This window comes from Cyrtonyx montezumae, unplaced genomic scaffold (genome assembly GCF_038088225.1).
Source record: "Cyrtonyx montezumae isolate F1298 unplaced genomic scaffold, pur_monq_1.0 scaffold_25, whole genome shotgun sequence".
NCBI lineage: Eukaryota > Metazoa > Chordata > Aves > Galliformes > Odontophoridae > Cyrtonyx > Cyrtonyx montezumae.
The window spans coordinates 5176006-5187503 of NW_027071992.1; the positions used below are offsets into that span (position 1 = coordinate 5176006).

The window sequence follows — 11498 nt, forward strand, 5'->3', positions numbered from 1 at the left end:
ACTTGGCTAACTTACAGCCATAACCCCAGACTAATGAAGTGCCAGTGATGATTACTCAGTAGGAGTTTCTGTCTTGCTTTAGTTTTTTTTTAATATGCTACCAAATGTAAAGCTCTAACTTTTTCATTACCAAACAGTGGTAGGTTATTAACAGTGATAGGTGTGTGGTGTTACTGTATTTTGTCTTTGCAAAATAAAACCCATGATAAGGTACAGTATATTGAAATTAGGCCTCAGAGTAATTCTCTCTCAGCTCTGTTTCAAAGATTAGTCTCTTGGTGCACCCAATGTGAGGATATTAAACATGCTTTGCTTTAACATAATGTTAGTGTTCCTCATTGTGGTAGCCACGTATTAATGGCATTAGCTGATTCTCAAGGAGACTTGAGAAGCAGTGAAGGTCTGGTAAATACTTACATTTTCCAATCTAGCTTCTGGTGTAGCTAAGAATCATCTATCTTGTTCGGTAGCACTTCAATTTGCCTATGATCAGAGAGTTATCACTATGATGCATGTGGGTATAGTGAGTTGATACGGGTGATGGAGCATTTCTGCTGCACTGTCCATGAGGTCACAATTGGAGTTTCTTATCTCTGCCTACTAGTGCTTGTATTTGGCATCTCATAGTGTGCTGTGGTCTCTTCAGAACCAAACTGGAAATGTTTTGTTAGTACCAGTGCGAGGGGGGGATGCAGAAAAGCAGTCAATTGTGAAGTCTGAGTGATTCTCTTGCATTGCTGTGCATACAGATGTAATTTTTTTATAATCTGCCATGCAGTGGTTCATAGTCCCTGTTGGCTGGTGATGGGCAGCAGCACTGGGCACATAACAGGCTGTTAGTGGCACTGTAATTTGCTTTCTTCAGTTTTCTTTATACTTCAAGCCCTGAATTTACTAACAGGTATCACTTACATGACTGTAAACAACATCAGAGTGCCCACGGATAGCACGTCACTTGAGTGTGCTGTAGGTTGAATATAAATTAAACATTTAACAAGAATTGCAGTAGTATAACTTCACTGTCAGCACACAACAGCAGGCCATAAAAGCAGCAGTCTATGGAGTCTGTAGATATCTCAGGGTCTCTTTTTGCTGGGACTTAGTGATGAATCACAAATAGGTGTAGGATAAAGATGGAAGTTTAAAAGGAATGGGAGCATGTGTGGAGGAGACTGCAGTAGTTGAAGTAGTTTGGTGTAGCTAGAGAGGAACTTGGAGCATTGTTACTGTTTGGAGGCTTATAGTATGAAATTCTGTGCTGTAAAAGCAGTGACCTGTCAGGACTTGTTAGGCACAAGTTATGAATACCAACTGATGGGATGGAATGTTTTCTGACTTTGAAATCCCCATGCTTATTACTTCTAACAGTGTACTGTTTATAAGACTTGAGGATCTTGTAAAGTGGAGCTACTCCCTGTCTGTACCTTGAACCTGTGAGACAAGGTTCATGCTTTTCCAGAGGAATGCAGCCTCAGTAATCTGCTTGTGCATTGCCTTCCTGTGCTACCTTCTGAGCCACATTAATGTATGAAAATGCTGACTTCTCATCGGGGAGAGCTGTAGACTGAAAATAACATGGATCCTGATTCCATGTGTCTTACTCACTGCGTAGTGTGAAGAGCTGATGACTTAGGAGGAGTTGCTAAGAGAAGTTTAGTCAGAAGAGGAAGCTAAGGGGAGGCTTTATTGTTCTCTACAACTGCCTGAAAGGAGCTTGCAAGTAAGGAAGGTGTTGGTCTCTGTCCTCAGGCAGCAAGTGACAGGACAGACGGCAGTGGCCTTAAGTTCCATCTGGGGAGGTTTGGGTTGGATGTCAGAAAGCATTTATTCATGGAGGGGGTAGTCAAACACTGGAATGGCCTGCCCAGGGGAGTGGTGTAGTCCCCATCAATGGAGGCATTTGAGAGCACCATGGGACATAATTTAGCAGTGGGATTTAGTGGGTCAGGGTGCTGGTGGGACTTGGTGATTTTGATTCTGTGAAGCAGGAAGAAGCACAGAATCTGGCAGGTGCTAACTCTTCTTATCCAGCTGGAACAGATTTGAGGTTAATGGTCTCTGAATCTTGATCATTGAAAGCAAAACCTAAGCCATTAAGAATTAAATACTTTTCAGTAGCCTTTTTAGGATTTAATGAGTACAAGAAAGATCTGATTTCTTTTTTTTTCTTCTAGATCCAAGATTGGAAGGCTGGCCACTCATGTCTTCACCTTTTCCAACAACCTTTATTGTTGGAACCTACATCTATTTTGTCACTTCACTGGGACCCAAACTCATGGAAAATAAAAAACCTTTTGAACTCAGGCAGATAATGGCATTTTATAACTTTAGTGTGGTAATACTTTCCTTGTATATGACGTATGAAGTAAGTATTACTTTTATTTGCAACATATTTATGGATTTCACGTCTTTAAAAGCCCTAATAAATTTTAATAAACTTATTGATAAACTAATTAATACAATTCATCAGTTCTCAAAACTATTGTTCTAATTGTTTTAATTATATTTTTCCAAGCAGTATGCTAAATGAATTGAGCTGATACTTGATAAGAGAGTAACATTCCTAGGAAAGAAAGACAGTCAAATATTTTATATGCCACTATATACAACATACAGATTTAAAAATCCTTGCAGCTTCTTCAATTTCCATGGGCTGTTGTAGCAGGTAGAGTCCAGTCTGTTTTTCTTTGTCATAATTGTTTCTGTCCTATGCCACAGTCGGCAACAGTGTTTCATTGCCATATAGAATACATATACTAAATAATGATCTTAAGTCTGTCTTTTAAATTACAAATGCTAACAATATCTAATTCTGTGTTCCTCATCCTCTAAAATAATTCTTAAAAAAGTATCTTTGAACAAGATGGATGACTTTTCAAAGAAGGACCATTGAGATTTTGCTGTAGTTCATAGCTCAGGCAAGTCTTAAGACGGTAAAGTCTGGTGTTGTACAGGGCAAAGTGCTGACTGACCAAAAGGTCATTAAGAATGAATGGTATAGACTATGTAGAAAGTTTAATTTAGAACCAGTTTTTTAAACCAGAAGATAGATATCTGTTTAAAGTCTTTTTTTAGTTTAAAATGGAAAGCCTTATGAAACATCATTTTGCTAGTAACTAATACTGACGCTTTTCATAGAAAATCTGGTTATGTGCTTCTGTTTGTCAAGCTAGTTATGAAAAGGTGACAGATAATCCTGCCAAACTGGAAGTGATTCTGTTAGGTCAATTGCAAAAATTTCATTATGAGTTACTGTGAACTGCCTGACATTTTTTACCAGCACTGTAAGAACAGTGCAGCAATGGTTATTTGGTGTAATGGCTGTTCTTTTGAATGCTCAAAGTGTTGGGGCAAGGTGCGTGTGTTTGCTGTTTACTTTTTGTTTTGAAAAGTCACCAAATGTTTATTTGCTATTTGGTGATGATGTTGATTATAAGCCTTCAAATAAAATAAAGGTAGTAGCATCCACTAACAGAACTTGAACACAACATTCAATTTATCTGCTGTCTAGATTTGTGTTTTAAAATTTTGTGAAAGGATGTATAGATGCAGTATGGCAGATTGAATCTATGCTGTTGTCTGACTCTCAGCAAAAAGCTGATTCTTTCTCTCTTAGGATCCAAGCCATTTTGTGGGTGTTAAAGTATTATGCTGTGTTGGTGTTCTAAGTTGTTTTATTTAAACAACTGATTCTTTAGGAAATTAACGCATCTATTGCAGTCATAGACTAAATCATTTCATTGGTTAGAGAGCTGAATTTCATATCGTGTGTAAGAAGATTATGATGAGAAGTACTTTTTCAAACTAATGTAAGATATATTAGTCTTGGTGGCTGGCAGGAGAGCGAGTTAAGTGCAATATAAATAATGTGGCTCTTGTCTTGAGTTCTAACACAGTCCAAGAGAAATGGTCAAATGATTGAGAGAAGTTATTGATGATACATCAGGCCTGACCTGTACACCTTCTCTAGACTGTAATGAGTAAGAAGCTGAAGTTTTTACATTAGTGAAAGTTAATTGAACCATGCAGTTAACTAAGGAAGATTTTAGGAACTAGAGTACTAAAACTGTAGTGTATATTGATTTGTTCCTTGTCTTTAAAAGGTAATAAGCTATGCTTTTCTGTTGTACTGATTATTATTTTTTTTTAGTAGTAAGATTTTTGGCTGTGGTAACTTCCAAAAGCTTTGAAAATGTTGACTTGTTTTTGTGGTCTGATTTATACAATCAGTTGCTTAGGTAGCATGTGTTTCGAGATGTTGTTTCTTCTCCTGTTAAAGCTGTGAGATAATGAGTACAGAAAGAAGCTTCTTGTCTGTAGGTGTGGTCTTGGAATTATAAATTTGTTAATCTTCAGCAGCAAGTGGTAGCTAGCCCACACAGAGGTTGGTTTCTGACAAGGTCACTGATAAGGCAAGTTTTTAATGTTGTTTTGACTTTCTGCTTAGTTATTACAAAAGCAATCTGAAATTACTTTTTTTTCGCAAAACACAAAGAAAACCTATGCTCTTATTTTTTCCAGTTTCTTATGTCAGGTTGGGCAACTGGCTACTCATTCCGGTGTGACATTGTTGACTACTCAAGGTCACCTACAGCCCTAAGAGTAAGTTGCCAAATGGAAGGCCAAATTGTTATGCTACTGTGGCTTTATTTTTGGAAATGCTTTCAAACAACTGAATGCACTGCTTTAAGAGTGGAGTGATCTAAAGGAAAATGCCTTCTTGAGTATTGTAGAACATGTAAGTTGACTGTAGGGGTTGGTTGTTTGGGAAATGGGCAGTATGTTTGTTGGCTTGTTCCTTTTGGTTTTAAAATTCTCTAAAGGATTAAGTATTTAGAAAAAAGGTGATGTATAGTTTTTGTGGCTTTGTTTCACCAAGACACCACTTTCGTCTTCTGTTTTCCTTTTATAAACTTGCTGCAATTTCTTGATTTTTATGTATAAGAATTTAACATTGTTTTTCACTTTTGCAGATGGTACGAACTTGTTGGCTATACTACTTTTCCAAGTTCATAGAATTATTAGACACTGTAAGTATTCATAGCCTAATAAATGATGTATTGATGCTTCCTTTTCCCAGTAAAAGAATTGCTGCTGCTGGGGCTGAAGGCATAAATTGCTTTTTCATTAACTCTGCAACCTTAATGACTGGAATGCCACGAAAGTTTACCCGTACTCTTTCATTATGCTCTCCTGTTATAATGTCCTTCCTTGACAATCAGGGAAAATGCTAGTTAGAAAACATACTTTTCAAAAATTAGGAAGCCCTGACAGTTGGCTGTTTATCACTAACCCATGGTGCTGCAGCAATGATTGTCTCAACACAGTGAATAAAACACGGTGTTGATGTTGAGGTTTTCTGCACGTCATCTTCAGATTTTATTCTGGAATATGTAAATCAACAGCACTCAATACAGCATAAGTTGTCATACCTACCTGCTCTAAATTCCTGTGTGTGCTTGTGTGGCTGGGGCCAGAGTAGAAAGTCTAAGCTGCAGTGTGTTAAAGCAGAATGCAGACCTTGGGCACCACCAGCAGCCTTGCCTTCTTTCTGAAGGGCTGGTGAAGGTGTTCTCAAAACAACTTCTGGATGCTGGAGTCAGCTGTGATTTCATTTGTCATACAGTGCTGGGTGCAACAGTGGTGATTCAGAGGCTGACTCATAAGCAGCTTGGATGTTCTATACCCTGCATCAAAGTTAGCCATCTGACTTTCATCTACCGTCATTGTAGAACACTTGAAGACCATACTGACTGGAATGGTAATGGAAGTGACAAGAATCCTGAAACTGGAAAAGCCTGAATGGCTTAGTTCTCTATTTAATTATCTTGTTAAGGCTGCTACTTTTTAATTAGCTCTGGATTTGGGGGAAAAAAGTTATTTGTTTTATTTGAATCCACCCAGTAAGGTACCTGTTTCTCAGCAGAAAAAGAGGTTTTATGTGTTGCTGTAAAAGTGATTTCTTAGCTGTATATGTCAGCTGTTGCAAAATATTTTTTCCTGGCACGCCAGACTAATCTTTTTCTTCTTTTCTTGCAATCTCATACTACCTTTCTCATGACCTGACCTTTCTTGCTGTTTCTCTTTAACACTTACCTCAATGTTTGTCCTTTTAAATGTGGCCCATCAGTATCAATTAAAAATGCTTGCATGTATTCTTTCCTATGTTGCCTTTTTCCAACAGTCACTGAGTTATTGTTCAAAATCAAGTGTTCTTTCTCTAACTTAGTATTTTCTCTTGTCTCTCTATATTGCTGGTCATTTGGTTTATTTTCTCAAGTATCTTTTCTTTCGTGCTTGTAGTTCATTATACTTAAAACGTCTGATGCTTCTAGATAATTTCTCAGTCCAAGCAAATCTATCTTCCACTGTCTGCTGCACTTAGAAGGTATCATAGCCTTGGACACATGCTTTCACTTGCTCTGGCTACTGAGACTCCATAGGTGAATTTTAATTCTGGCTCAGTTTTTTTAAGAATTAGTAAGATATGCCTAGAGCATCAGTTTCCCACTTTCTCCTGCAACCGCAACAGTGAAGCATTTTCAAATATATAGTAGAGAGCAATTAGCACTGACAGAAACAGTTTTTTGTAAGTATGTTGGGTTTGAATATCTTCCATAACATTCTGCTTGTTAATATCTGTTTCAGATATTTTTTGTGCTGCGTAAGAAAAACAACCAAGTTACATTCCTGCATGTCTTTCATCATTCCATCATGCCATGGACCTGGTGGTTTGGAGTCAAATTTGCTGCAGGTAGCAGAGAGACAGTTTAACTTCTACATATTTTCCTGTAGTGCAATTTAAACAGGCTAGGCAAATATTTGAAGAACAGATTAAAAAAATCTTGCAATCATCAGTCTTTTTAAAATTTGTACATCACCAGGATTTTTGATCTGAGATAACTGTACATGACAACTATGTAAATGGGACAGTACTCATTTTTATTTGACATTATTTTGCTCAGTGTTGAGGGGAAAAAAGACAGAGAAAAGAGCTAAGTAAGAGAGCTCTATTAAGTAAAAAAGATGTGTGATTGTGACATTAAAAGTGGTAGGGAAGAAGTATGAGGCAGAGAACCCTGAAACTACTTTGAAGACATTTGTCCCTTAGCACATAAGAGCTGAATTGGAGGGGAATTGTGTTCTTGTATTTCTTAGCATTTTTATTTTTACTGTTGTTAGGTAGCATAATAGGCTTATTTGCATTGAATACTTCAGCTTTCAGAAAATATGGACCTTAATTATTACAGAAACTTAGGCTATTCCTTTATTTGAAACACGCTGTTTTTTTTTGTCCTCTTCAGATTACTTCTTCTCCTTCCCTACTCTGTGTTTTTGTGCATGCTACAAAATTAGTGAGCAACGCTAATAAACAGAGCATACCATGAGAATAGCTAGGTAGTTGCATAATGGAGAAACACATACTCTTTAGCAGTACATTTGTAGGAGGGTGTAGGGTTGTTTTACTTTTAGGTGCTTTTACCAAAAACATTGGTTTTTTGTATGTTTTCTTACTTGTGTTTTCTGATGTGCTCTTTTTTTCTCCCAGAAAAACAGTGGCAAACTGATGAATAGAACTATGCTGATAACATCTGACCTGCTAGTTCTTAGTTTGTTATGAAAACAAGCCCCAAAGGCAGTCCAGAAGATTTACATTGGGGTCTTTTGAACAAGCCCAGTGCACAGATTTTCCTTGTGTATAGCAGGGTATAATTCTACTGCATTTGTTGAATTTCTGTTATTATAGGAAGCTTGATCAAATCTTTCTCAAATGTTGATGAACAACTGGAATTTAACTTAATGAGGAAATTCTGAATAGTTTTTTCAGCATATGGCTTAGTATGTCTACAGAATTGCAAAGAATCTGAGCAACTAACAGCCTCTCCTCTTCAACTTTGAAAAGTTCCCTTTTATAAGTGGATAACTTCCTGTCTTTTATCTGGATATTGAATCATTATACAGGCTTCTGATGTTTGCATCAGATTCAAGTTTCCCATGTGATAATTTGACCAACACTTTCAGCAAATTTTGCAAGGTCTGTTCTCTCCTCTGCTTAGTCTTGAGGAGCTGTGTTTATTTCTGCTCTATTGCTAATCTTTATATTAATCTTTAAAATATTGCTGTTTGATTGACAATTTAATTTTTCCCAAGAATTTCAGTCCTGCAGATGATTATCTTGTATTCAGTTTTGTCACGATTTGTCCTTGCTTCTAAGTAATGTGGTTGTGGTCTCTGCTGATCAAGCCTTGGAAACCAAGTTAAAAATGCAACACATTTGTGAAAGGATATGCTGATTTTATTCCTCTGATCTCATAAAAACAGGAAACATTTAAACTATTGCATATATATATATGGTGCTGTTTTTTGGACCCTATTTTTGTACTGTTGCTTTTTCCCTCTCTGCTTTAACTATTTATTTTTTCTTTTGCATATTCACTGTGCAGGCCAAAAAAAGTATGTACTTTTGGACTGTGAGAACACTCAAATTATTTTTGAAAAATACAAATAACTTAGTTTCAAAGACAGTTTGCAATCACAGCTGGAGCAGCTTGATCTATCAAGCTGGAGGAAATGCAAGCCACTAAGATCACAAAATAGAACTTATTTTTAACTTAAGTGACTTTTAACAGCAAATTGGCTTTTGGAAACAAATGTTTCTTATGAAGTGTGTGCTCTTCATGATGTTTTGTTTTCCTGATGCTCAACATTTTGATGTTCATAATTCTCGTAAATACCTTCCCAACTCTTGGATAATCTGTATAATAAGGTTTATTGAATTATTTAAAATAAGATTACCTTCATTCAGATCATCTATCTCCTTTGTTGATCCAGTGGAAAAAGAAACATTTTCTCACATGCTTCATGAAATGTTTTTATCTTCCCAGTTTCAGTCATGAGTTTGCCCCAGAGAGCATTGTTAACTTGGCCTTAACCTCATTGTACACATGCTTTTGAGATGAAACATAGATTTGTGAGGCCTTCATTTACATCATAATTCCAGAAATTTTCTGTCTGAAACTGATTCCTTCCCTGGAAATGTTTTTTGAGGGTTTATTACTTATCCTCCAGAGCTCTGTGAAGTTCATTGTGATAACTGTCTTACACCAAATTCTCGTAACTTATGTTTTACTTTAAGATGTTAGTGATTTTATTTACAATAATCAGTTCACCACAGTTTTACTGCTGTTTTGGAACAACTCAGATAAACCTTCATGATGAGATCCTTCAGAATTGGTGTCAACCCTATTCAGGTCTAGTGCTTGGAAGGTTAATTAAACTCAGCAGGCTTCTACAGGCTTTGTGTTGTTTTTTTTTTTCTTTTGACTCAAACTACTGAGACCTGAGGTGTCCTTTTTAGCACACAGTGCAGTAATACTACCTTATTTTGTTTTTCTACAGGTGGCTTAGGAACATTTCACGCTTTGTTGAACTGCATTGTTCATGTTATCATGTACACTTACTATGGAATCTGTTCTTTGGGACCGGCCTATCATAAGTACTTGTGGTGGAAGAAGTACATGACAACCATACAACTTGTGAGTAGTTTTCCATTTGACTTGAACATCTCTCAGAAAGCTGACTGTGGCTAGTGCAGGCAATGCAATATATTTATGCCTCTTATATTCATGTTAATTACACAAAGTTGGTGTAGTGGCTGAATTTTCAAAATTCTGAGTTAATTCAAGATTAATTTTGCTTCAGGCTCAGCTTTTTCATCTTATGATGGAGAATAGTAGCCTGTAGCTGCTTTCAAACACTTCTCTGTGTAACTGGGAATGATTTAACTTGAATGTTTATAAGCTATTTACAGGCCTTTTGTCTTGGCAGTATTACCTGTGGATTATTAACTTGGAGGTCATGTGGAACTTTCTTGTAGTCCTCCATTAAATTCCTTTTTGGGATCTGCAGGCCTTTGTGTCACATGACAATATGCGGCTGGAAGAAAACTAATGTTCATGAATTCTAATGTGTTTTTTGTTCTGCTGCTAGTTTTTCCACAGGAATGTTCAATTTATCACTGGTCAATGTCAAATTATTTCTTTCTTCTGAGTTGACTAGTGTGGTCTCCTTTTCCTGTAGTACGGGTTTCTCAATGCTGAATATAATTCATACCGTCCTGGGACTTCCTTCTTTACTCTCAATGCAGTAACAATTGGGAAACATCTAATTCTGCATCTCAATACCTGAAAAAGGCTCCAATGTTTTATGAATGTAAATTACACTAAATGTTTTTAAATGCCAGTAGAAAGTTTTTCTTTTACATTAAAGTATTTTAAAGTATTTTCTTTTTTTTTTTTCCAGGTTCAATTTATTATGATTACAGCTCATATAGGACAAATCTATATCATGGATGATTGTCCATACCAGTATCCAATTTTCATGTTTATTATTTGGCTATATGGCTCCATGTTTTTGGTCTTGTTTCTCCACTTCTGGTACCATGCCTACACAAAGGGACAGAGACTACCGAAGATGACAAGAAATGGTATCAGCAAAGATCAGTGAAAAGAAAACAAACTCGTGCTTACAAAAATAAGAAAAAAAAAGTATATGTCAAAGTTAAAACTTGCACTACTTGACAATCCAGACAATTGGGTGCACACACTACACTGTGTATATTTTGTATGTTTTCTTCCAAAGCAGAACTTGTATTTTTTGCTGTAAGTTATTAGCGTTTCAGAATTTGGGAGGTAGAAGAGAACAGTGTAGATCTGATTTAAAAAGTGGGGGGAGGAGAAAGGCTTTTTTTTTTTTTTCCAACAACTTGCTCATGTCTTCCCTGCAAGAAATGAATAGATAGATGATGTCTGTCTAGAAGATGCAGGAAGATAAATGTATTTGAGAGAATTAAAATGTGTATGACAAGTACAAAGTACTTCGAACATTAAGGGAAAAATTTCTTCACCTTAGTGGTTGCACGTTGTTGAGACAGTTAGCTGCATTTTATTAAAAGAAATCAGTAAAGATTATCCTTGGACATAAATCATACTATGAATATAGCTAATACATAAAAAATGTGCTTACAAACTATATTACTTTAAAGAAAGGAATGTATGTTAATCTGTTAAAATATGGCACTTAATTTGAATAGAGTTTTTTTGGATATACATTCTTTTACTGAAAATTCATTTCATGTAGGAAACAACTCATTTAAACATTATTTAAGATGTAGGAAAACTACTAATACAGGGATTATCTAAACTGTCTTGCAGTGTCATGTTCAAAACAAACTACTGATTTATTCACCATAGTATTATTATATTCTTATTAGTCATTGTGTCTAGGAATATATTTTAATATAGGTAGGCTACACTGTGTAGGGAGGAGATATTGTAAACCAGTACTAAAAATCTTACATCTTCAAATAAGTTTTCAAGAAAGATTTTTGATTGAAAATTGAATGTCAGCTACCATGATTGCAATGTGCTGTATTTTCTTCCATTTTCGTTATCTATAGAAATACCTCCCTTGGAAGGCTTTCTGGAGTTTTATTACTA

The 11498-nt window shown here is 36.1% G+C and overlaps 1 protein-coding gene across 1 annotated transcript in view; it reads left to right on the forward strand.

The window, feature by feature from the left end:
• Positions 1-11498, forward strand: part of ELOVL7 (ELOVL fatty acid elongase 7) — a 31094-nt gene extending 19596 nt beyond the window's left edge. Inside the window, exons 3-8 of the mRNA XM_065739854.1 lie at positions 2175-2365; positions 4522-4602; positions 4974-5030; positions 6649-6754; positions 9400-9536; positions 10303-11498. Coding sequence (XP_065595926.1) covers positions 2175-2365; positions 4522-4602; positions 4974-5030; positions 6649-6754; positions 9400-9536; positions 10303-10506 — 776 coding nt within the window. The 3' untranslated portion in view covers positions 10507-11498. The remainder of the gene's footprint in view (positions 1-2174; positions 2366-4521; positions 4603-4973; positions 5031-6648; positions 6755-9399; positions 9537-10302) is intronic.